A 27,371-nucleotide genomic window follows, 5' to 3' on the forward strand; every position below is an offset into this window, starting at 1 on the left:
ACAATCCCAATGTCAGTTTGCATATCTTGTACTCGTAAATCCAGGGCGGTAAATGATTGCTGCAACTGTTGAACAATCTACTCAGCCCGGTCATCGTCGCAAACATCTATCGCAGTACGGGGGTATCAGCTGGTGGCTCATGTTGCAGGTCCGGGTGGATGTCAACGTCATCCTCATGGCCTGCCTCATCCTGGTTATCTTGTCGTCCTTGTTTGTACTGATTGACTTTTCTCCAAGAGTTTTGGGTGGAAAGAATGTTGATTGGGGCAGCATGACGTATTACCTGCTCAGCTAGTAGGAGCTACACTCCGTAAGCCCTGCAAATTCCACAGATATGGCTTGGAAATATGAGTGTGTGTCGTGGGTCTACTTCAGCAACGTGGGCACAAATCAAATTATAGATTTGAGTGCCCAAGTCAAATTTAAGCCCTCTAGCTAGATGGTAGAGCAAAGCAGCTTTAGTGTGATCGAACTTAAAACGATGCTTGGAGGGATCAACATTGTGGCAAACAAACATCATCAGAGCCATGAGGGACTCTGTTAAATTACTGTATAAGAAATCTGGTTGACGGAGCGGCCAGGCATTTGCTCTTCCATACATAACATGTGCTAACTCTGGCCAATTCTGCTCTGGTGGTATCAGGATGATTTCTTCTCGATTCAATTCAAGATATTCATCAATAACCTCGGGTGTGAACATAAACCATTTATCCTGCACCCAGGTTCGGTGCTGGTGATCGGTCCCAGGCTCGTCGATGGAGAAGTTGAAATTTGTGTAGAACTCTTGAACAAGTGTAAGATAAATAGCAAATGGTTTAGCTATCACCTTTTCCCAGCCCGTACGATGGATTAATGTCTCAATTTCAAACCCCGAGAAATCTTCCAAAACCACTTCCCGCTCGGGTAAAATAGTCCATTTGGTGACTACTTACTCAAATCGAAGCTTATGCTCGGGGCTAAGGAATCTTCGCACGCCACCTTCATCAACCCGAGAGCGGCCTAGGTTGGACAAAGAAAAGGCTTTGCCTTTCCCCTTTGAAGTGAATGGAGTGTCGCGTGTGCATTTGGGAGGCATTCTTGCAAAAGGCACAAAATAAGCAAATGAGATAGATGAACGGGGTAATTGTTATCAAGAGAATACCATGAGTACCAAACGAAGAGCAAAGTGTAGTGTTATGTGTGGGGAAGAACACGGAAGGGCTGTGGAAGGGGTGGTAAGTACAACGTGTAGTTTCCTTTCAATTTCAAGTTATACAATAGAGAGGAAAGCCCAAGTGCTGTGCAAAAATTCAAGCTAAAATGTAGACCAATGAGTCTTTGGGACAATTAAACAAACACGTTGTGGGCAATGTTGTAGCGAGAATGTCCAAATGCATATTTTGTTATGAATCTACCAATGTTAACATCAAATTAAACAAAATCCACCATCTACCTAAGCCCAACCTCCACAATAATAATAAAAAATTCATCAATTTGTACGTTAATGAACAAAAAATTGTAGCCCAAGAGTTTGCAAAGAAACACATTACCTTCGAATTGTTTGGCAAGTAGAGAAGTTGACTCAGGACTTTGATATGCAAAGTGTTCTAATGTGCTAATTTTGTAATGCCCAAGAGATAGGGGAGGGGATTTGGAGAAAAAGGCGATGGTCCAAGCCATGCATACGCACAGCCCAAGCAGATTGGCCTAGAGCGGCCAATCTGCCAACCGTGCGTACGCACGGCCTGCAGGTCTGTACATACGCATGGTTAACCATATATATATATATATATATATATATATATTTTATTAACTGACTCTCCATACCCACCCCTGACTGAATTTTTGACATAATACAGTTTAGAAATATGCAAAACGATTATGACATAGAAGTTCAACGCCAATCTTGAAAGGTTCGTTTTGGTTTAAACCGACCCCAACCACTCGTGTTCCACTCCCAAACTAATACCTTTACCACTATGATCAAAAAATGTGCAATTGATGCGGGAATCAATAGATTATAAGTAAGTCATTCTTGTACCCAAAATTACACGTTTCAGCCTTGATGACTATAACATCTCATTTTTTTATCTAGATATTCGTGATGCCCTCCAATTGCATGTCTAGAATGATTGAACTCCCCTAAACTTGTGTAAAACAAATATGAAATTGCGTGACCTGTGAATTGACTCAACAACTAAGTAATGAATGGATGACACCTAATCTATCTAACACACCCAAGCAATAAAGAAAACATATAAAAATCCTAATCTAATGCAACAAAGCGGAATAAATAAAAGGGAAGAGAGTTGAGTTGTCTCCCAATAAGCGCTATTTTTATAGTCTATAGCTCAACTTTGTTGCTCAGGCTACTTTGCACTATTAAGAGGTACGATCGTCTTCTCATTGGAGTAGTCACCTCCCCAATAGGCTTTCAACCATTGTCCATTCACTTTAAACCTTCTCTGTTCATCCTGAGATACTACCTATACAGTACCATGTGGAAGCACGGCTGCTACTGTGAAAGGACCTGACCACCTAGACTTTAGCTTTCCAGGAAAGAGTTTGAGACGTGAATTGAACATCAATACTTGCTAGCCTACTTCAAAATCCTTCTCTCTTATATGTTTGTCATGCCATCTCTTGGTTTTCTCCTTGTAAATCTTTTCATTCTCATATGAATCCAAACGAAATTCCTCTAGCTCATGGAGTTGTAGAACCCTCTTTTCTCCTGCCGCCCTCATATTGAAATTGAGCAATGAGTTGCCCAATATGCCTTATGCTCTAACTCAATGGGCAGATGACAGGCCTTTCCAAACACCAGTCGATATGGAGACATGCCAATTGGAGTCTTAAACGCTGTTCTATAAACCCAAAGTGCATCGTCTAGTTTCTTAGCCCAATCATTGCGGGAAGCATTGATTGTAGCTTAGAGAATCTTCTTTAACTCCTTGTTGGAGATTTCCACTTGCCCGCTAGTCTGAGGTTGGTACGGAGTCGAGACACAGTGTTTTACTCCATATTTGGCCAACAACGATGCAAATAATCGATTACAGAAATGCTTTCCACCATCACTAATGATTGCCCTGGGAGTGCTGTATCGAGTGAAAATGTTCTTCTTCATGAATTGAGTTACCACTCACCCGTCGTTAGTTGGCAAAGCTACAGTTTCAACCTACTTAGAAACGTAGTCCACTGCCACTAGTATGTATTATTGACCGTAGGAGGGAGGGAACGGTCCCATGAAGTCAATGCCCCAAACGTCGAAAATTTCAACTTCCAAAATGTTGTTTAAAGACATCTCATTCTTTCTTGAGATATTTCCAGTCCTTTGACACTTGTCACAATTTTTCACCATATAATGTGCGTCCTTGAACAACGTAGGCCAATAGAAACCCGATTGTAGTACATTTGCTGCTGTCTTGGTTGCTACGAAGTGACCCCCATACAGTGCAAAGTGACATGACTCTAACATTTGATGCTGCTCTACCTCTGGTACACAACGACGTATGATTTGATCTAGACCCCTTCTATAAAGAATTGGATCATCCCAAAAGTATTGTTTTAGATCACTGAAGAATTTCTTCTTTTGGTGACTTGAGTAGTCTGGTGGGATGATCGAGCGGGCCAAATAATTGACATAATCGGCGTACCATGGTGTAGTGATAATCTGAAAAAGCATTTCATCAAGAAAAACTTCATTAATCTCCACTGTAGGGTTTGACTCATGCGATTCGAGGCGAGAAAGGTGATCTGCCACAACATTCTCACTCTCCTTTTTATCTCTGATCTCCAAATCAAACTCTTGCAATAGGAGTATCCATCGAATAAGCCTCGGCTTTGCATCCTTCTTGCTTAGTAGATATTAAGGTTGAATGATCCGTATAGACTATCACTTTTGACCCAATCAAGTATGATCTAAATTTGTCAACGACGAACACTACTGCCAAAAGCTCTTTCTCTGTAGTCGCATAATTCATTTGAGCCTCATCCAAAGTCTTACTGGCATAGTGAATAACATGGGAACTCTTCTCCTTTCATTGACCCAACACCGCCCCCACTGCGTGATCATCACTGGCATCACACATAAGTTCGAATGGATAATTCAATCTGGGGAAGCCAATACTGAAGCAGAAATTAATTTTTCTTTTAAGATGTTGAAAATTGTCAAGCACTCCTCAAAAAAGTGAAATGGGGCCCCTTTTTTCAGTAGATTGCATAATGGCTTCGAGATTTTGGAAAAATCTTTGATGAAACGACGGTAGAACCCAGCGTGACCCAAGAAACTTCTAACTCCCTTAACTGTTACCGGCAGTGGTAGTTTTTCAATGACTTGTATCTTAGCTCTATCGACCTCAATACCCTGTGTTGTGCTAAAATCAAATGCCCTAACACAATCCCTTCCTAAACCATGAAATGACATTTTTCCTAATTTAATACAAGGTTTGTGTCTTCACATCTCTGCAGCACTTTTCCCAAGTGTTCAAGGCACTCCTTAAATGATTTTCCAAACACTGAGAAATCATCTATAAACACCTCAATAATATGTCCCACCATGTCTGAGAAAATCGACATCATACAGTGTTGAAAGGTGGCTGGAGCATTGCAAAGGCCGAAGGGCATCCTCCTATAAGTAAAAGTGCCATAAGGGCATGTAAATGTTGTCTTCTCTTGATCATCGGGTGCTATAGGAATCTAATTGAACCCCGAATAACCATCTAAGAAACAGTAGTAGGATGTCCAGCGAGTCTATCCAACATCTGGTCGATGAAAGGGAGGGGAAAGTGATCTTTCCTAATGGCATTGTTGAGTTTGCGATAATCAATGCAGACTCTCCAACCAGTGACCGTCCGTGTAGGGATGAGCTCATTATTTTCATTTGGGACTACCGTGATTCCTTCTTTTTTCGACACTACTTGTACTGGACTGACCCAATGGCTGTCTGATATGGGATATATTATCCCTGCATCCAAAAGCTTTAATACTTCTTTTCTTACCACTTCCTACATATTCGGGTTTAATCTGTGTTGATGCTCAACTGAAGCTTTGTAATCATCTTCCATCAATATCTTGTGCATGCAAAGTGAAGGGCTGATTCCTTTTATGTTTGATATCGTCCATCCTAATGCTGTCTTGTGCTCCCGAAGTACTCTTAGCAGCTGATCTTCCTCTGATTCTGTAAGATTGTTCGAGATAATTACTAGGAGCGAATTCTTTTCCCCCAGATACGCATAGCGCAGATGAATGGGCAACTGTTTAAGTTTAAGAGTTGGAGCTTGCTGTATAGATGGTAAAGGTTTTGTGGGTCTTTCACCGAGCTCCAAACATGGCTGCTTGAAAAGTGGTGGTATGGCTGCCAAATAACGTGCACACTCTTCTGCTTCCTCTTTCTCCGATGGCAATTCCTGAGAATGCACCAAGCAAGCCTCAAGCGGATCTGGAGGGTGATCAAGTTTGAATGTCTCTGACACTGCTTCCCTTATTATGTCAATCTGCATGCAAAAATCTAGTTCATTCTGAAATTTGAAGGCTCTAAATACATTGATTGTCAGTTCCTCTTCATCTACCTCAATATTAACTGACCCTTTTGCACATCTATCAGAGCCCTTCCCGTAGCCAAAAATGGGCTACCCAATATGAGGGGGACGTCCCGATCTTCTTCCATATCTAGAATAATGAAGTCCACTGGGAAGATAAACTTATCTACCTTGACCACAATATCTTCACAAATACCTCGCGGGTACTTGATCAACCTATCGGCTAACTGCAGTGAAATTGTAGTCGCCTTTGCTTCCCCAACCCTAGTTTCCTGAAAAGAGATAAGGGCATTAAATTGATGCTAGCTCCTAAATCACATAATGCCTTCTCTATATACAAATTACCAATATTACAAGGAATAGTAAAATTTCCTGGATCTTTTAGTTTCGATGGTAATTTGTGTTGGAGAATGCGCTGCACTCCTCAGTAAGCATGATCGTTTCATTGTCTTCTAGCTTCCTCTTGTTTGATAAGATGTCTTTCATAAACTTGGCGTAGCTCGGCATTTGAGCTAGGGCTTCAGCGAACGGTATGTTAATGTGCAGTTTCTTAAATACATCCAAAAATTTCTGAAACTGCTTATCTAGCTTGTGTTTTTGCAATCTCTGTGGAAATGGGATTGGAGGCACATATGCTTTGACAGGAGTGCTTGTCTTAACTCGTGGACTGCCCGATGACTCGATTTGATTTTCCTCTGTTGTGTTGTCTAATTCATCAACTTGCTCTTCACCCGTTATAGGTGTCTTTTCTGTGATAGTTGCTGGCTGCTTTACATGTATTTCTGGTAGCTGGACTCCACTTCGTGTAGTTATGGCTTTGACCTGCTCCTTAGGGTTTGTCTCAGTGTTGCTAGGTAACGTCCCTTTAGCTCTACCTGGTAATGCGGCTGCAATCTGTCCCACCTATTGTTCCAAGTTCTTGATTGAGGCCTGTTGATTTTGAAAATTGGTCTCAGTTTTAGTAATGTACTGAGCCAGCAAATCTTCTAAAGACGGTTTCTTTCCTTGTTGTTGTTGCTGCTGTTGGAACCCCGGTGGTTTATTCTGATTGTTACCTCCTTGTCCTTGTCCCTGATTGCTCGACCGAGAAAAGTTTGGATGATTTCTCCAACCCGGATTAAATGTGTTAGAGAAGGGAGTATTTTGCTGTCTCTGAAAGTTCTGAGCATAGCTCACTTCCTCAGACTGATTAACATGTGTAGACGCCAGAGAGCAGTGCATAGTATTATGATCAGGTCCGTAACCTTCACAAACCGGTGGGATTGATGTACTATATTAACTGACTGAGATAGATTATCCATTTTCATTGTAAGAACTTCCATTTGTGCAGCCAGTGCTGTTACTACATCTACATTATGCAGTCCTGCTGTCTTCCTTGGAGTTTTCCTATCGGTTGGCCACATCGATTGATTCTCAGCTATTCTTTCATACAAGTCATATGCCTCATCCACATCAAGTTTCATCACCGATCCTCTTGCAAAAGCATCTATCATATTTCTGAATTCTTGCTTTAGACCGTAGTAAAATAGATATTGCTGAACCTTTTTAGGGATGTCAGAGCTAGGGCATTTCTTGAAAAAATTCTTGAATCTTTCCCATGCCTCCGGATAGCTTTCGAGCTCTTTCTGCTTGAAAGTGTGGACTTCATTCCTGACTTGATGAACTCGAGAAGGTGGAAAAAATTTCATCGTGAATTTTTGAATCATATCGTTCCAAGATTGAATGCTCTCAGGTGGTAAACAAAGAAATCATTCACTTGCAGTGTCCTTCAAGGTATGAGGGAATAATCTCATTCGAATGCGCCTGTTGATATTTCTTCGTGACTGATTATCTCACATAGCATAAGAAATGCCAAAATATGTTCATGAGGATTCTCTGTGGCTTTTCCAAAGAACTTGATGTCTTGGTGATTTTGGAACAAATTGATGACATCTGGTCGAAGGTGAAAATTAGGTTGTCCAAAGGGAGGATTTACTACAGCTAGTTGCACTAGTGCAGGGATTGGATTGACGTAATCTCCAACTAAGACAGGGGCTTCGTTCTGGATAGCTCTCGATTGATTTGGTTGCGGTATTTGCTCGTGAAACTGGACCTGATGTTGTGGTTGATTTTGGTTATCGACTATTCTCCTTGCTTGACGTTGAACTCGTCTACAATTTCTAAATGTTCTTTCTATTTCGTGATCTATTGGGAAGAGATCTGGTTCCTCAAGATTTTGCATAAACTAATGTCGCTTCAAAAGTGTCAAGACACAAGAAAACTAAGCGGTGTAATAGTAGCCTAACAGCAACTACTAAAAATGAAATACAAATAAAAATAAAAATAAACGAATTTAAAATATCTAATAACTAAAATTAATACCGTTATTCCCCGACAACGGTGCCAAAAACTTGTTCGTTAAAATCCCGCAAGCGTACATGTTCATTGTACAAGTAATAATTGTGATGAAAGAGTTATCGTCCCACAGGGAATAAGGTCTAATTCCAGTATATTTGATATAATTAAATTCGTGAGTTTAACTAAAAGTTGACGTTTGTTTAAATAGCTAATTAAGTTCTATAACTAAAAATTTGCAAAATTTATGAGAATTTGTTTTAGAATTCAAATGAGTGAATGTATTGAATTTCCGACGCCACTGATCAACTCTTAGTTCTAATTCTCATCCTATGACAATTATCTCAACTCATGCAATTGTGACGATCGATAATTCCACATTTATTTATTATTCTTTCCCAAAATATAATAAACCTATGATTACCACGAAACGATCATATTCTTAGTCCGAATTCATATGGTAAACATGCATTGATGTATAGGATTATCACACATGATCGCACACGTCACAAATATTATTCCTAACATTCATTGTCCATGCGTTTCGATAACAGTATTCTACAGCAACTTATTATTCTAATGGTGCGCAAATATTAAAACAATATAGATATGCATATTAAAGAAACCACAACACAAAAATTAAGATAAAAACATAAAATCTTGAATTAAAAACTAGAAGTCAATCAGTTTTTTCATCCATCCAATACAAAGATATCTAACCTAGCATATTAATGTAGGAAAAACAGGAAAAATAAAAGAACAACATCACCTGAATCATTAAAGTATGAAAAGAATTTGAAATCCTCCACTTTATGCCTTCAATTTCGTATCCAAGTGATGAAATCTTATTCTTCAATGTATATCCCGCTCTCTTTTCCTCTTTGTCGACTTCCAATATGATAAAAATTAGGTTCTCTGTGTTTTTGTCGACTTTTGGTATAAATATCGTATAAAGAATTGTAACCCAAGACTTTCCAAAACAGAATTTTTTTGTCAGAATTAAACCATGCGTACGCATGGTACATTTTTGTGTGTATGCATAGTGACATCAATTTAGCTTTGGAAGTTAAATTTTCCAATCATGCGTACGCATGACCTGCAAGCCTATGCGTACGCACAGTACAACTATTTTAGGGGCCAATTTGCAATTTGATCCCTAAACTTTTTGAAGCGTGTTTTGGTTCTTTCCTGAAATTTCTTATCCCATTAGCTTCTCTTCAACTCCAATTGACTCTTGGTGTTCTCAACTCATCGTTCTTTGGTCCCATTCAACTTTTGGATTATTGCATTCTAGTCCTCCCAACTTTGCCTTGATGTAATTGAGTCATTTTTCCTGCTTATTTTCTTCATTCTCGTATCTTCCATTGATTGTAACCTACACACAATATATAAATAGGATTAAGTCATATTCCATCAAATTATTTAACAAATACTCAATTTTAATGGTCTAAATAAATGTATAAAATACACTTATCAATGAGCAAACTACTTTACTTGTAATGATTTATCAATGGAAACCATATGAATTACAACTAATTAGTAGATTCAAATAATTTACGAGTTTTTCATCACGTTGAAATACCTGAAAACGTGAAACACCATAAAGTACTTGCAGAGGCCGTAAGTGGAGAGTTTCATATTTCTTCACTCAAATCCATGGGATCTCGAAGTTCAAGAAGCTTATTAGATGAAATGTAATGTGGATTCTTCTTCTCCTTCAATGGAAGAATCTTTCCCGCATGTAAGCACTTTATGGTCCAGTAAACTGACTGCATCGAATAAGCAATAATCTTCAGTTGGATGAACGGGGAAGATGAGTCTAGTGAATATACTCAGCCCTTACAAATGTAAAATTTAGCAGAAATTTTCAAATTTGGTTGAGCTTTTGGGGTTCTACTTCATCTTAGTTAATTAGAGTATTAACAATGGCAACGATTAAAACTGACCACCATGGGAATGTTCTGCTCCTTTGTACAATGCTTCAAATGACGATATGCATTATTCCCATCAGCAATAACAAAACCCATAGAAATTCTTCCTGATTCAAGACTCTGGACTAAACTTTGGAGAGTTTTGAAAACCTGACCACCTCCATGCTGAGCAATCAACAGATCAAAAGAAGGTTAAAATTATTTCATGATCTTTTCATTGAAACAAATGGGAAAGCAATATTGACAAACTACAAACAATGAGACATGAGATTTAAGTAAGATGCAAAGAAGGCCATTTACTTTAGAAAATTTTATAGTCCAGAAAAGGTCTTTGAACAAATATTCATTAGAGCTACTGTGGAGTTGGCTCTCAAAAGGTTAGAGCCATATAGTTTCTGAGATAGAAAAAAATTATACTGTTTTTGCTCATCTCTAGGTGTTTGAATAAAGAAAGTAGGGGGTTTCAAGATGGGTATGAATAGGTAAAGATGAGAAATTTAAATGCAAGGAGTGATTGATCTCGAAAAATATACAAGGACTAAAACTTAAATAATCGACATGACAGAAAATATATGCTAGTCGCACAGGTATGAGCTGCTGTTAACCAAACTATAAAAGAACTATTTTTTTTTTTTTGCCAAGATAAATCTTGATTTGACTCAAGACTAGTGTGTTCTATGGCTTTTTAGCAGAGGGTCACCTTCGAACTCAAAATATGAAGGCAAAACATGGTATAGCCAATATTCCATTTTGTCCAACTCACTATAATACTATGCATCACATTCTCTGTAAGTCTCTCTCCTTGTACATTTGAACTTAAAGCTAGCTATCTGGGGACAAATGATACTCTATCTCGATTCAACCATCAGTGTTGTTCATACTATGACTAAGTGTCATGTAATGTATCTTAGTTTTACCTAACTTAAACACTTGAATTTTAAAGTTTTCCCCCAAAATTTACTAGAGAGAATAAATACAAGTCTTGTTGTTTTTCTTTACATTTTCCATCAAATATTGAAATGTGCGAAGGGCTTCAATAACATATCTCCCTCACATAATCCAAAACCACTTCTCTAGCACCTTTAAAATACACCTTATTTTACATTTAATCCTCATCTTTAGTAAGTTCATAATACGATTGATGAACCTGAAGCCAGACATTTTGTACAATCTTGAATAACTCCTTTACCCTTATATATGGACCAGAGCACTCTTTATTCAAGCCTTGACAGTAAGCACAATCTTTAATAACTAGTTTACTTATAGATAGGAACCATAACACTCTTTATCCATTCATTATGTATCCTTTTACACCTTAACAACTTATTAAACAATTTGTCGAAGTACATGCCTTGCCTTGATACTTTAAGGCAACATATTTAGAAAAATAAAAACGAAAAAGGAAAAGAAAATCCATCAAGATGCATGTAGATAATGTAGTTACAATAATATTAAACCTTAAAGGATTTCTTCAAGTTTAGTTTACTAAGCTGCATCATTCTTCACTACTGAGTACTGACTAAAATCAAGCTTTTGTTCTTTCAGGTATCAAAGTTCATGACTTTGGAACTTGACAGCACCTCTTTGTAGAATACTTATAGAGTAAATATTATCTTTTTGTTCTCAAGAGTTTTTGTGGCCTGTGGCACAGAAATGAGACTTAACCTTCCGTTTACCTTTTTATGCCATGAACCCTCTATGTGTAACTTTATTAGGTTTTCTAGACCGAAATACATGCACAAATCTATATTAACGTACAGCATGGTAATAATGCAGTTGGTTCTTCTATTATCAATAAATGCACATCCAACTGCTTGCTTTTCCATTTCCTTTTTTATATTTGTTATCCCAATATCACCAATCTTAATGGAATAAATATAAAAGTAAGTTCCGAGAAGAAAAAGGCAGCAAAAAGTGAACATCTTCTCACTCTACCATGCAAGCAAGCCTTTACCTTGACAATGATTTCCATTTTGGTGAATATTTTGGGTTTTCCTAGAATCATGAACCCCATATTGTCAAAAATTAAGGGATAGCTTTTGGAGTGACCTTGTACATGCCTTCCCCTGACATTTTGGGATAAGATCATATATCTGAAAAGTTAAATCAATTTAGAATGCGAGTAAAAAAGTGAAGGTAAAAGATATATGGAAAATCAGCAGTACAGTTCATATAATTTTTATTTGTTACGGTAGTTTTATCATTGTAAAAAGAACACTCAGAAAAAGACTCTCCATGCAATGCCGGATGGCATATCTTACCGAAACCCAATAATATAATTATAAATCGACAGACATGGTAATCAGGGGAAATTCACCATCAACCCATAAGAATGAACTTATGTGGGTTTTTATAAGTATAAAAGAAAAGATCTGATATAAGCTTCATAAGAGCCACAGGGTACAGTTTGAGGGAATGAATCAAATAGAATTATGTTCAATTCTCTCATCGATAGATTATAATGGACCATCTGCTTGTAGTTCACCTTTGAAATGATGTTATGTTACAGTATCAGTGGGGGATGGCTTACAATTACCAGTAAGCACCAAAGATACAACAGTTACTCGCAATCTTCTTAAGCAACATTGTTGTATTAAAATTATACAGTCAAACTACAGTTAATGGTTAAATTTAATTCTTTTGCCACAGTTTATGTTGCTAGGTACATTCAATTACTTTTGAGGTGAGTATTGAGGAAAAGCACTGAATAGATTTTAGGTAATTAGGTTCATTGTTATTCTCTAGTTTCTAGCCATCCTACTCTATAGCATGAGTTTTTACAACATAGGGGTTCAGCCTTTTCAAATGGAAAACTATTCTACTGAAATTTGCTGAGAACTTGCACAAAAAGGCCTATATCAATGAGTTAATTACCAATTACTGTAACTTTAGTTTTTCTTATCAACAGGGGTGTTTGTCTCTTTTTCAGTAACCAAAAATAGGATAAGATGAGAGCATATAAATTTCTATGTGCATAGAAAAGCAATCTGTTATTGGAACTTTAACATGCCACTCACCAATAACTACCATGTATCAAGTATTTAGAATTTTGTGCATGTCTCTGTTACAGAAAGTAAAAGATCACTTTCATTTCCATATAATCAGCCTACAAAAATATCGTGTATAGATAATCCTCGCTTTACCTTCCTCATCTTACAATTGTAGAAATCTGATTCAAGTGTACATGAGGCATCAATTTGATAAACTATACACTATATGATCAATCACGCATTCCAAATATACAATTTTCTAGAGCGTAACCAGTTATTGACATTACATGGATTCAGAGATGCAGCAGTAACGTCTGTATGTCGACTGTAGTTGGTGTAGTTTGTGTTTCACTGAAATAAATGTGATATGAAGTTGTGCATGCAAATGAAGACAAGAAAAATATAAATCTGGGCATGTCAAAGGACATACTTTTCGGGTGGCAAGATTAAACCCGCAGCAATTGAATCTGTTAGCCAATCAACTTTAAGAATAAAGGCCATCACTGCACACCCATACAAGAATTGTATTGTTTGTAGCTGAGATAATAAGATCACGTGTTAGATGTTAGACCACTCAGGGTACTCCAAATTAAATTCAAATTTCATGAGTAAATCAATCAACAGAGTGCGCAAATTGGGAACACACTAGATGCAAAATGATACCTGGGTCAATCATTGGTGTTAAAATAAATAGATTCCGTATTCGAATGAAGTCAATTAACACTAAGTGATCCAAAAATTGCCCAATCTCAAAGAAAATTAATGGTCAATGATGCTCAAGTCTGTAAAATTTTCAATGGATAAAATACAATTTTTGTCTGATCAAAGATGGATTAACACATTGATTTCATACTTTGCCCGACAGCAACGAATAATTTTAGATTCTTTTATTTGGATTATTCAACTTTATCCTTAGGATAGTCCGCAGTTCCCTTCCATTCGGGTAATAGGGAAGTTAATGTTATGGTGTAGGCATCAAATAATGTTATAACCTGTAAAATATTATTCTTATATAGTTAAAAGCCAGGACAAAGGTAGATCAGTAGACACATCTTGAAAGAGTCAGAAATAAGCCACTATCGAGTAAGTGAGAAGAAAACATGAAAAGAGAACAGAAAAGTTAGCAATAGTATGATTACAGAGAGCTTACAGATGAGTTTTTAGCAGGTTCATGTTACACAAGATCAGATTTTTAGTCTAGTTCCTCAACAAATTAACGATGCAACATGATATAATATATATATATATATATATAAATATATATATATATTCTCATCTGGAGCAACATCTGCTGATTCTGATAAAAAGCTTGTCTCACGAACAAAAGGTTCTGGAATGTTATGTTTCATTGTAGCAACACATTTCACTTCTTTCTGCAGAGTGGATGATAATAAGAAAGCAAAAGAAAGTAAAATATATTAGTTTAAATAGAAAAGAATCTGGTAGATGTAGACATAGATGATTGAAGAGCAAAACTTTATTAAATGCAAAATAAAACTAGATGCAGGCATTCAGTCTGGTAAAAATATTCAGGTCGTAAAAATTTATAGCAACGTGGTTGGGGCAGAAGTGCAAGCCTGAATATGTTCTTCATAATTATGTATCTATGTTCAAGACAGAACTTGATTTTTAAGTCGAATACTAAGTCATCATTTCATTTTGTTAAGAACAAGAAACAATATTTGAATCTTGTTTCAATGTCACAGAACAAAAAAATAATAATAAAAAAATAAAATAAAATAAATAAAATCCTAATGTGCTAATGAAAAAGGGAGAAAAAATCACGAGCTTAAAAGCCTGAAGTGCTTTCTAAAATTTTGAAATCCCACAAAATCTTCAAACAGCAAAAAACATAACTCGTCTTCATTAGTAATTGTGACATATTTAAGGATTTTTAGTTATTTTTCACATATAGCTACTTTATGCACTAAAAAAGGATGATTTTTTCTTGGTTGTTTAGCATAAGCAGCAATAAACATATCAATTGCAAATTGACTAAAAGGAAGAATTATAGACGTCAAGAGCCAAAATTCTAATCACAATAGAAGATTAAAGAACGAAGCCATGCAAACATACTCTTCACCTCTAAATTGAAATGGTTGAAGCATTGGAAAACAAATCTCCATAAGAGCGTATGGTGCACCAAAAGGGCAAACAGGTTAAAGCGATAAGTATCATGGGAACAAAATTTCACAAATTGATACATACCTTCCAGGTCCAACCACCATACCAACGGCTTTGGAATCGCTCTTGAACTATATTTGACACATCATTATATTCTTCTGTTTAGAGTAAAGGAAAGCCACAGGTTAGTAAAGATCATAATTTTTTTAACAGTGAACAAGAAAGCAGAATAAGGAAGTAGATCCCTCTAACTTTACCAGCCTCTTGATGATTCTCAGTTGGAGAAGAGTTTGCATTTGCTTGAAATGAATCTTTTTCTGTGATGGTCACATCGACTTTCTGCATAAAGGAAGTTAAACAAATCACAAAGCTTTACATAATTGAAAATGAAGAAAATTCTCCACACGCACCCACGAATTTCTAAGTCATAGAAGTTCAATTGCAAGTCAGAGATGAGGGGATTTTAATACAACCAAAAAGTGAAAAGTGACATCCCATGGAACAATAGTTATAGATGACAAAGAAGTGTCAAATGACAATTTGAAAAAAATAATATTTATTATTATACCTCTATCGAAGTCGAAAAATCAAAATTTTCCTCTGCTGGAATAAGCTCCAGGAAATCATTGTGACATCCCACACTGGTAGAACCCAAACCCCAATCTGGATTTTTAACTTTCTTGTTTTTTGTGTTCTTGTCAAAACGTTTTTTAAAATACTCTGTTTCTTGCATGCCATCATGTAAAACAACTCCCAGTCTTTGTTTAGGGCTTATATCACTAGTTTTACCACAATCAATTGCAGAAGCACCTGTCTCATACTTATCGGCATCCGATTCAGGGTCGAGAGAATCCTTAACTTGAGATACACTTAACTCAATGCCATGAGAGTCATCAAAACGAATCCCAATATCTTCGTATGCATCTTCCATAGTCATATTATCCAAGTCTGATAGATGATCGATTTCACTTATTTCATTGACTGAGCTACTGCTGGTGTTTCTCCAAGCTTCCAACCGAGCTTGTTTCACCTGAAGGGCAGCTTCAAGTATAGTTGAAGCTGGAGAATGTTTCATAAATGGGTCACTACTGATTATTTCATGAATCACGAGTGCTTCAGATGCTGCTATACTCAGTTCGAGTGCTGTAGCAGCAGCTTCAGAAGATTTCACATTTTCTTCATGTTTCACTGATTCATTCTTGTCAGGTGGTTCTTCCAACTGCACCATTGAAGACAAATATGTTGCACTAGAATTATGGCTTGGACTTAATTCATCCACCTTCTCCTGTAGAACTCTGGAACTTTGAAAAGGTTGCGTGGCCAAAGGATGATCCAACTCTGTTTGATTTGTCTCAGTAGTTAGAGTTGTCTTCTCTGAATTGCCATCCAGTGACAGATGAAGATGAGAGTATACCACCTTCTAAAGAGACATGCCATAGTTATAACTGAGTTTTAGGTGGATTTATGAATTTCAAGCCACAAAACGGGTTCAAAAGGAGAAGGAATTCACAAAAAGTTAAGAGAAAGAAAAAGTGTCAGGATACAGAGCTGAAGCCATCAAGCAACCAATTACACTATTTCAGCAACAGAGATCTGGTCAGTATAAGTGTAAATTATCTATGTCTCTTGTAGTTGATGTTCATCAATAAGAAAGTCTCCAGCTATCGAAACTGATGAAGAATAGAAAATGCAAAATTACAAGTGAAAGCACACATTATACCGTCTTTGTCTAAATAGAATGTTCCTTTTTGCATTTTTTTGGCATTTAAGCTCTTTCCAGAATTTTTCTGTCAAAACTCCTGCCCCGCAATAATTAATACTAGTGTAGAGAGCCAGAACAGATGATAGGAAATATATTATTCTTGGTGTTATGGACTAAAATATTGTAAAAATGATAGATTACAATCCTTTGTTTTCTTTTAATTGAATTTTAGATCCAAGTATATGTACATCAATATAGTTGAGAAAGTTCCTCTTCTTCAAATCCTCCACTCATGCGGAGTGAATGTACTATCCGAGTCCCGAAGGCCCCTGGGACAAATATGGGAAGCAGAACCTCTCCTGAAGGGAAACGAGAGCTATTTTTTATATAATATTTTTGCCCAGTAAAGTGCATGAAAAAAATAGAACAAATATATATTAATATTTTGATTTCTAAATATTTTTAGTTATGAAAGAGATGACTTTGCTTCAAGAGTTGACACATTGTTTTATGGATAACTTGAATTCTTAAGAAATGAAGTGCCTTCAAAATAGTCAATGATCCAAATAATTTGAAATGACTTTTTGTATTCTAAAGCAGCCTAAAATTATAAACTTTCAGAGCATTCAGCGAATTACAAACACAATGTAATTAACTCTAGACATTCACAGCATAAGAGACGAGAAAAGCAACGAGTCAATCATAGTATGCATAGGTGTATGAAAGGTGGTCCTGGAACTCTATGGCACTCTTCCCAGCAAGATTCTATACCTCTTAAAAGGAGTACATAATCTCCAGGAATTGAAAATAAATTTCACTGACATCAAATGAAAATTATATATAAACACAACATCTCCAATGACGTTCACACGAATTAGTTACTGAATTAGAATCACATTACACAAGGAACTTACATTTTCTATAGATTGAGCACAAGTAAATGGTGAACTGTCATTTCCTGATAGAAACAATTGACCAATCACAAATCCACCTTTATCTATCACTGATTCCCCTTTGCTAACGTTATCCTGAGGAAATTGCAATCTCTATCCAAATGCAAGGAAATTAGTCAAAATCCGTTTTAAACCACAATTACAAAACACTATGCCAGTCAAACATTTTTAGCATAAAAAAGGGGAAAAATGAAAAATGAAAAAAATCGCTAGTTTATATCCCACGTTATAAGCTAAAGCAATGAGCAATTTCAACAGCATAAACGACATGTGATATCCCCCAAGTTAAAGAAGGTGATTGCAGAGCATAAATAACTTCCAGGCAGCTGCAAAACTAAACTAAAAGATACAAAATCCATCCATTTCCTGTTATCTCTTTTAACCAGTAGGATATATCTTCATCAGCCAAATTCCACTTGCACAAAGCATTACTTTCTTCCACCTCAACCAATAGTTTTAGTTTCAAATTTTCAGTAAATATAAGTACTGCAACAAATTCTTCACACTTAATCAACAATAAATCTTGTATGTATTTTCTCCTAGAAATCAACTTGACCAGAGGCCGGGTCAATAATATATATTAAAATGTAAACATATTTTATTTTCTAATCAATCAAAATGTCCAAAGACGACGCTCCATAAATAATCCTAGAAACAAGCACATAAAACAGCTATTACTATATTTACGTCAACACTCTGCTGAAAAGTTATGGGTTCTTTCTGAACGACCTCGACACTTAATGGTTGAAAATCGCATTGCTGAAGCCATCCCGGGAGCCAGGCTGGGTCCTATGGCAACCAAAAGGATAAGGAAATTACTTGTAACAAATTGATAGTTCCATAACAGTAGGCACAAGCATAGAAGAAAAGTGTGAAATGCAAGTGATTCTGTATCTTTTGATTCAAAGATTATTTCAGAAAAAAGATCTGAAAATGAAACAGATGAACGGAATTATGATAAATGTGAAAATTAGCAATAAGATCACTGAACCTCGGAGAATTGCGGCGGCCGAAGCCCTGATATGCTGTCCATTGAATAATTTAAGCGTGATTCACCAGATCATTCTGCCGTAGTTCTGGAAATAGCGGTGGCGGCAGGCGCGGGATAAAAAGTGCCAACAGGCAAACCTTCGCGCCAAAATATTTACTCCCGAGCGGAATGGGTCAACTACGGGCCGGGTTGTGTAATTTTTGGGTTTAGGCTGAATTAACATTTGAGCCCAATTCATAATTTAAGTAGTTTGGGCCGAGTGAGACTCATAATGGGAAAAGTGGAAATTACATTTATCCATATTTTTGAAGACCCCACTTCGAAAATCAGATTATAATTAAAAATTTTAATATTAATAATAATATTATAAAATTAATATAAATTACATTAACCACCATCATTACCCTAATCACTTTTCCCTTCTTCTCTCTCTCTCTACCTCTGTCCTCTCTCTTCATTCCACCAACTTCCTTCATCGATGGTGCCCAGCTCTTCGGGGTCTTACCTCTACCGCAAGTCCGCAGATCTTCGACAACTTACCTCCACCGCAAAGAGAGGCATGCCCTTCTCCTGTCTCTCTCCTCCCCATCCTTTATTTTCTGTGGCCATTGTCGTGAGAAGCAGCCTTTGACAGTCGTTGTGCGCAGCTCAAAGTACATCGCTCTATGCTGCTGACAAGATGCGTCGTTGTGCACAACCAGGATGTGTGCCGCAGTCGTAGCCATCGCAACATTTGTGAGGTGGTGGCTGTGGTATGGTAGTGTTGTATGAGATGGTGGATTTCTAGCAGGCGACGGTGATGGTTTGTGTGGAGGTTGATTGGAGTCGCGGATGGAGATGGAGGTGGAGGTGGCCAATGATTGTTAAAGCATGCGATTGTGGTTGTGAAATGTGGCAGCGATGAATTTGGTTGGAGTCACAGTTGGTCTCTGAGGTGGTTGTGGTGGTCATGGCGGTGGTCGTGGTGGTTTGGTTGACTTGTGACTCACAATTTGATTCGTGACCTGAAAATTGTGACTGTAACTCGTATTGGATACGTGACCTAAAAATTGTGACTGTGAATCGTAAGTGTTGGTGGTAGTCACAAATTATTTGGTTGACTATGACCATTAAAATGGTTAATCTGTGACCAATGAAAAAAATAAATTGTAATCGAAAAATAATGTATGACCTAAAAAACTGTTAATCTGTGTCCGATAATTTTATAATTTGTGACTGTATAAAAAGTTGTGACTTGTAATATTTATAATTTTGACTAATACATTTTTTGGATTTGTGATCGATGAACAAAATGTGACCTATAAACTTTTTGAATTGTGAACGTAAAATAATTCGTGACATAAAATTGTGAATTTGTGATAAAAAAATAATAAGTGACTAATTAAATCGTTAATTTATAACCAAATTATATAAATTTGTGACTTCAATATATTTAATTACTAAAATAAATAAATAACTAATTAAATGATAAATTTTTTTTAATGAAAATCTGATTTTTGAAATTTGAAACTTGTTTTCTTGTTTTTGAAATGTGCCATAATTAATATCTTACTTATGAAAATTTCCCATGGAAAAATTTACCAGTGTTTGATGGAAAAATTACTCAAATGGAAAATATTGAAAAATCTGGTAAATTGTAAATACATAAGATTTTCAAAAAAATTAGGTCTAATTTTTTGATATGCAATACAAGACACTTGGTGAATTTAACATCGAAAAGAATAATAATATTTATTAACAAGAAATTCTTATACAATTTAATTCTAATGCAAAAACTGACCTTACTATATGTACATTAACTTTTAAATAAAGGATTACATAATGTTACATAACACTATATTATTTGTCGGTTTAAAATACAGTCAACTTTTCATCCGATATTTTCCCTCCACGTCATTTTCGGTAACTACTTATATATCATTTTTATGTACGAGTAAAAAAATCCATTTCTACTCATTTTCGGAAACTACTTTTATATCATTTTTATGTAAAAAAATCCATTCCTGTGGGAGGGGACTTTAGATTACAAAAATATCGTCCATTCTTCTATATTCTATTGTTCAATATTCCCATTTTGTGAAAATACCGGGAACCTTTTCCCAAATTTCCCACTCCATCAATAAGTTTAGTGTAATTCCGATCATAATCCATCCTACAATCTCTTACAATATTATCTAATGAACTCAAATCCCAGAGAATTCGTCACCAAATCCCTTATGGGTTGTTCTTTTTTCTGTTTTCAAGTCGTTTTCTATTTTCGATTTTTTAAAACGATGAAAACGCGTTCTCTTTCCCATTTTCGAAAACGAGTTTTTGAAAACGAATAAAATTACACTAAGAGGGTGTTTGGTAGGAATTTTTATGTGAAAATGAATTTTTGAATAGTAAATTGATAGGAAATGTGTGGTTGAAAAATAAGAAATTTTTTTTGATTTAAGTATAATATTATTTTAATAAAAAATGTGTGATTGAAAAGAACAGAGAGAAAAATACATTTTAATAAAAATGGGTGCCAAACAGATCCTAAAAACACAAAACGCCTTTTTACTCGTTTTGAGTGTTTTACAGCCAAATCTTGAAATTTTTTGAAAACACGGGAAACGCACGTTTCACATTGAAAACAACATTTCTCTCTCTTTTTCCTCTCTATCACATTCTGAGCAGATTTCCTAGGCTTTCCTCTTCCTCCTCGTTCGCAGCCTGAAAACTTTGGAAGATCAATCATCTTCTCCTATTTTCTGCTCTAGGTATTTCTTTTGTGAACTTTCACTAAATCATTGCTGCCTCTGCTTTTATGGGGCACTATAGTTAGCGTTCTTCATATTTACTACATTAATTTTGCTGTATTAATCCAACCACTTATTTAGTTTGTTTGCTGGTTTTTTAATGTGCCCTCGATTTGTTGTTCTTTGAACAAATAGATGATAACTCATTTAGTTTTTCTGTAAAAATCTACATTTATTTTTTCGTGATTGTTGAATTTTTTATTCTACTTGCGTTTCTGAATTGGGTAAAACCCATTTGGTGGATTTTCCATGTTAATATGTATAAAAATGTAGAGATGTAGAGATTTTTTTTCCCATTTTTATGACAATTCTTGGTAATTAAACACGTTACAGTGGATTGCCGAGAGAATACAATACCTTCGAAATTGATACAAGTTACAGTGGATTTTTTGCACCCTTTTTTCCCCTTTTTTGGAGTCTATTGATCTCTGTTATAATTATTTGAGCTCAATCCCAGGTGGGTTCATCACTGATTGCCGGGAGATTAGTGGATTGAAATTGTTGAATTGTAGTAGGAATAGATTGGTTGGTTCTTTGCCTAATTTCATGACTTTAGGAAGTTAGAACACTTGGATTTTTCACAAAATTCAATTACTGGGGAAATTTATTCACAATTTCTTGAATTGGATTCCCTCAAGAGCCTGAACCTTAGCCAATACAATTTCACCTGTTGTTCCTAAAAAAATAGGAAAATTGTTTCTTTTAGAGGAACTACAACTTTCTTTTCCTCAAAAGTTTAGACCTTAGTTATAACATGTTGACAGGGACAATCCCTTCTAATCTTCGGTCGGAACAAATTTGCAAAGGATTTAACTAATGAAAAGAACATTATCCGCCTATGTTGACAGGGACAATCCCATTCTGTTTTAATTAGCTGAATTCATCTAAGTAGTTGCTTGAAAATATGGTTTCTTGGTAGTGGTTGACTGGTATTAAATGTTTGAGAGAAGGATCCCCACAAGTGGACTAAGTAGGAGTAAGGTCGATAAAATTCTTCTGTGTTTGAAAATAATCTCCATATTATCGATGTGGAAAAGTATATTCTTTTGCTTTTTTTCGTAAGCGCCAACTTGTGAGCTCTTGATTAATATTTATGTAATATTTTTATTAAAAAATTTGTCTGTAAAGTCTTGGTAGGTTGTAAGCTACTCAACAGAACTCACACCTCTCTTTCTCTTCTGAATATGGAGTTCTTCATTGCAATCTACATTATCTTTCTCTTTTATGTTTTCATTCAACTTTTTGAAAGATTCTTGGGGCAGAAAAATAATTGCTGCTACATGCTAAATTATGAATGCTACAAGGCCACTAAGGACAGAAAGGTAGACACCGAATCCTCTTGTAGAATTGTTTTGAGAAATAAGAATCTTGGTTGGGATGAATACAAGTTTCTTTTAAAAATCATGGTCAGTTCAGGCATTGGTGAACAAACTTATTGTTCCAAAAATGTCATTATGGGTGAAGATGAAGATCCCAGTTTCTCCAGTTCCTTCTTTAACAGCCCACAAGAGTGAAGCTCTTGAAGACCCCAAAAAATTGAAATAGGATATTAAAAAACTACACGTACTAATTGATAAAATCGAAGTTTTATATTTTAGTTTTGCTTAACAGGTTATGGTAAGGCAATTCTAATATGCTATGTTTTGCTTAATTTGATGTATATTCAATATAGCTTCAACATGGGTAGTCACAGAGTTAGGAATAAGGAACCAGTGTCATGGTCCGACGAGAATGAACACGCTTTTATCGAAATTCTTTATGAGAAAGTTAAATCAAATGCATTGCAATGTTCTACATTCATCAAAGACGAATGGGGCAGGATCAACGAAGCTATGATAGCTTCAACAAAAATGGATTACGGCATAAATAGATTGAAGGGAAAGTGGAACCGCTTACGTAAGATTCATTGCATGTTCTCTGAACTTTTGGGACATACAGATGTTACATGAGATCCAAATACCAATAAAGTTAATGTTGTAGAGGAAGTTTGGCAACACTTTTATACGGTAACATATATTTATTGAAGAATGTTTTTCGTCATTAATTTTTATCTTATCAATTTTACATTTTTTTTTTAAAAAATGACAATGTGGTTTCTTTTTTCAATGTTAGATTAATAAGTCGGATTACAAGTTATTCAAGAAGGAAGGATGTAAGCACTACTACACTCTTGGGGAGATATTTAGCAGAACTACAGCTACTGGAGGATTAGGCATGCCTCTACTCGGCTTCCCAACACATCAGAGGAAGAAAGACAGCTAAAAGATGATTTTTTAAATAGGAGAGTGCATGTACGTGCAGAAAATGATGATGAAGTCGATGTGGTTTCAAATACTCGTCGACGTAACGAAATTGGTGCATCGGGTGAACGGCGATGTAAGGAACCTAAGACCAGTAAAAGTGATAAACTCAAGACCTGCATGGCACAGTCGTCATCTACAGTTAGTTTGAAGAATGAAGAAACTGAACTTAGAACACTTTAGATAAAAGAAAAGCTGGCAAAGATCCAAAGAAAATCAAGTAATCAATCGGATAGTGAAGTTAATAGTCTCAATCCTTATTCAAATGTTATTTGCTTAAACTTCTTAAACAATATGGAAGGGGTGTCCAACAAGATTTATATGAAAACAATAAAGACTTTTAAGAATCCCAATTTCAGGGTGTCATTTGTGAAGATGCCAGAAGCAAGGAAAGGACCTATCTTGGAACTACTTTGATGTGACTGTTGTGTTAATTTCTTTAGTATTTTGTTGTTTTAATTTGTGACTACTTTATGTTGTTTTGAACTATCTTGGAACTACTTTGTGTTGTTTTAATTTCTCTAGTATTGTGGTGATGTTGTACTGTTTTCATTTATGAACATAGTGATGTCGAACATTGGAGAATTGATGTCAATTTTTCTTCAGTTTCTAGATGCTTGATTACTTGTTTTATTCGAAAGAATGGTGGTTGACATGACTTATGTTAATTATTTTGGCTATATTTTGTTCACAGTATGACCAGTCAATCAAAAGTGGATGATAATGTGAGTACCGAGGATTCCATTGATGAAGATTCAAGTGATGATGATTTGTTATATATGGATGCTTTTGGCACAAATTTTGGAGATTTAATGATGCTTAATTGCTTTGTTGCCAACAAAGTAAGTACCATTGGTAGGAGACCATATAGAACATTGTTACTTACAGGAAAAATGTACATTATAGAAATTTTGAATGGACATCCAGACGCGTGTTATTGTAATTTTCGTATGCAGAAGCACGATTTCATGAATTTTTGTGATATTTTGAAAGGGAAATGGTTGTTGAAAGATGGGAAAAAAGTGAGCGTTGAGGAGGTGTTGCTATGTTTCTGATGATTGTATGACACATTACATGATACAGTGTTATTGGTGATAGGTTTCAGCATTCCAATAACATCATACACAAATGGTTTAAACGAGTTGTAAGGGCTATTTGTTCGTTTGGCACTGAGATAATTCGTCCGACAAATCAAGATATTGTGCATGAGCGAATTTTGCACAAATATCCTTTCTTTAAAGATTGTATAGGAGCAATAGATAGAACACATGTTACAGCTTGGGCTCCTGCATCAAGACAAACATCTTTTCGAGGAAGGAAAACTAATGTGACACAAAATGTGATGTTGACATGTGATTTTAATATGAAATTCACATTTGTGTACTTTGGTTGGAAAGGTATTGCTAATGATTCTCGAGCATTCGTCGACGCAGTCACAAGAAGGTCGAACAACTTTCCAATGCCACGAGGAGGTATATTCTTATACTTCAAATAATTATTGCAAATATATTTATAGTGTCACATTGTGTAAGCCTTTTTTTTTTAGATACTGGATATCCAAACGTGCCTGGATTTCTTGTCTCTTATCGAGGTCAAAGATATCATCTGCATGACTATGTTGGACAGTAAAGACTGCGTGGGAAGGAAGAATTGTTCAACTATAGACACTCCTTGTGCCGTAACATTATTGAACGTTGCATTGGAATTTTAAAGGTAAGATTTTCTATTTTGAAGTTGATTACTAATTATCCACTTAGTAGGCAAAGACAAATCCCTACTGCATGTTGTCAATAAACAACATTATTCGTCAGGAGCATGCTTTAGATAAATTGTTCGTAGAGTATTCAGAGGAGAATATGGTGTTTCAAGATATACCGGAGTCAAGTCAAGATCAAGAAGTCATACATTTTGATGCTAGTCAAACAGCTAAAATGAGATTAGTCAGGGATCAAATTGCTATACAAATGTGGAATGACCGCTTAAGACATTGTACATGATTTCGTGGATGTACTTTATATTTTGTTTAGTGTTTACTTGTTTTGCCATGACACGTAAACTTCTAATAGTATATTGAACCGTGTTGTCAAATTTAATTTAGGTTGTGTTTTTTATACCCGTCAAAAAATATTTCAAGATCCGCCAACTTCAAAATTTATATGTTATTTTATACTATATTAACATTAAACTATTAAAATTTATTGAATAATTATATTTTTTGAATAAAATATTATAAAAAAATATTTTCAAAATTTCCAAGTGAACGCATTTTTCGGGTTTATGCTTTCAAAAACAGTTTTTCAGAATGACAAAGATAACGCATTTTTAGCAATTTTAAAATAGGCACTTAAAACGCAAAATTCACAATGAATTCAAAACTCAAAATTACAAAACTAAAATACGAAGAGAACAGTCCATTACCTTTTCTCAAATATTTGATACACGAGAACCACTTAATATTCCTTCATTTGTTTGACAATTCTCGTACTAAAATGATCTCATAATTTTCTAGAATAAGTCATTTGTACAATGGATTTGTACAACATGCTTGACAATGGTGTAGGTGTCAAAAAAGTATTGATGAGAAAGATAAAGTATTTTTTAAACTGTCCAATGATAGTCTGTCACGTAGCATATTGTCAAACTTGTTGACAAAATCATTGTACAACAAGCATGATTCCTTATTTTAATGTTTGACATTATGCAAAAACATGTAATTTTTTTTCGAAATCTCGTACTAAAATTATCTCACATCATTTTCATTAAAATCTTAAATTTATTCATTGAAAAATCATTTCTTTTCCCAAGCACCGCAATATGCTCGATGAATAACATAAAAACTCTTCTTTTATTTTTTGAGAATTTTTTGAAGGTCCATAAATGAAAATGAAAATGTAAAAAATTATTTAATGGTCCATAATGAAAATATGAAAAACTGTTGAAGAGATAAATATAAATAAATAAGTCAAGTACTTTCTAACTGTAATTTAAAAAGAAAAATTGATATAAGTCAACCAATGGTTGATATATGCAATATGGTCGAGGTTTTGCCTAGAGGATATATAAAAACACGGTCTATTTGACCGTTAGCTGGAGTATGTACTTGAGTTTAAGCAATTTTATAGAGAAACACGAAAATTATGTATCTTGTTCATTAATCAATAATTTACTTTGAAGCGAGAAATTACCTATATAAAATATGAAAATAGTTAATCTTGACCACAGAATCAAGTTAAGTACTTGAAATCAAGAACTATTATTTTAAATAACATGTGTGCTTATTCTCGTCACTATAGTTAGTTACTTATGGCTTATATACGATTTGACGTGCCCAATGAGAATGTTGTATACGATATCAATATCATATTATCGTCACAAGACCGTATCAATGGTGCATTAACCGTCACAATTGCTTGAACTTAGTGGCGGATCTAGCTAGTGGCGAGCTAGGGCGGCCGCCCTAGCTGGATCCGCCGGAAGCCATTTTTTTGGGCTGACAATCGATTAAGGTTTTAGGTTATATTTCTAATAATTCTTTCTTCTTCCAAATACTCCTTGTAACTGAAGTGGTTAGAGCCTGTTTTCGCATTTTGCAAGTCCCAGTTTCGATTCTCTTTCCACCTAATTCATTGTGCAATTTTTTTAGTTTACAACAACTACCAATAGGAAGGAGTTGAATGAGATTCGAACCTTGAACCTCTATTATAACCATTGAAAGTTTGACCACTGTGGCACCTATTGCTTTTG

At 35.5% G+C, this 27,371-nt stretch overlaps 3 protein-coding genes across 5 annotated transcripts; 1 reads left to right on the forward strand and 2 right to left on the reverse strand.

Annotated features, from left to right (window-relative positions):
- Positions 1–2,908: 2,908 nt before the first annotated feature.
- LOC111400411 lies at positions 2,909–4,402 on the reverse strand. The gene is made up of 3 exons (XM_023027830.1): positions 4,248–4,402; positions 3,279–3,833; positions 2,909–3,074 (listed from the first exon to the last, which is right to left on the reverse strand). The coding sequence occupies exons 1-3, from the start codon at positions 4,400–4,402 to the stop codon at positions 2,909–2,911; spliced, it is 876 nt and encodes a 291-aa protein (XP_022883598.1).
- A 4,087-nt stretch (positions 4,403–8,489) lies between these two features.
- Positions 8,490–13,346, reverse strand: LOC111401517. Its single transcript, XM_023029289.1, has 5 exons — positions 13,202–13,346; positions 11,736–11,874; positions 9,797–9,946; positions 9,433–9,619; positions 8,490–9,225 (listed from the first exon to the last, which is right to left on the reverse strand). Exons 1-4 carry the CDS (start codon positions 13,270–13,272, stop codon positions 9,485–9,487), a joined length of 495 nt encoding a protein of 164 aa, XP_022885057.1. The 5' UTR covers positions 13,273–13,346; the 3' UTR covers positions 8,490–9,225; positions 9,433–9,484.
- Positions 13,347–21,121: 7,775 nt separating this feature from the next.
- On the forward strand, positions 21,122–25,708 carry LOC111401518. Of its 3 annotated transcripts, none has more exons than XR_002704048.1 (5): positions 21,122–21,288; positions 24,322–24,469; positions 24,726–25,099; positions 25,174–25,340; positions 25,439–25,708. XR_002704048.1 is itself a non-coding variant. In XM_023029290.1 (5 exons), exons 2-4 carry the CDS (start codon positions 24,323–24,325, stop codon positions 25,336–25,338), a joined length of 387 nt encoding a protein of 128 aa, XP_022885058.1. In that variant the 5' UTR covers positions 21,122–21,288; position 24,322; the 3' UTR covers positions 25,339–25,340; positions 25,439–25,708. The 3 variants fall into 3 exon arrangements, 1 of the variants encoding a protein (XP_022885058.1); XM_023029290.1 differs by having other exon boundaries at positions 25,025–25,099; XR_002704047.1 differs by lacking the exons at positions 24,322–24,469; positions 24,726–25,099; positions 25,174–25,340; positions 25,439–25,708 and adding exons at positions 23,000–23,333; positions 23,440–24,239.
- The last annotated feature ends 1,663 nt before the right edge of the window (positions 25,709–27,371 follow it).

The sequence above is a fragment of the Olea europaea genome, chromosome 10 (assembly GCF_002742605.1).
Source record: "Olea europaea var. sylvestris chromosome 10, O_europaea_v1, whole genome shotgun sequence".
In the NCBI taxonomy this organism is placed as follows: domain Eukaryota; kingdom Viridiplantae; phylum Streptophyta; class Magnoliopsida; order Lamiales; family Oleaceae; genus Olea; species Olea europaea.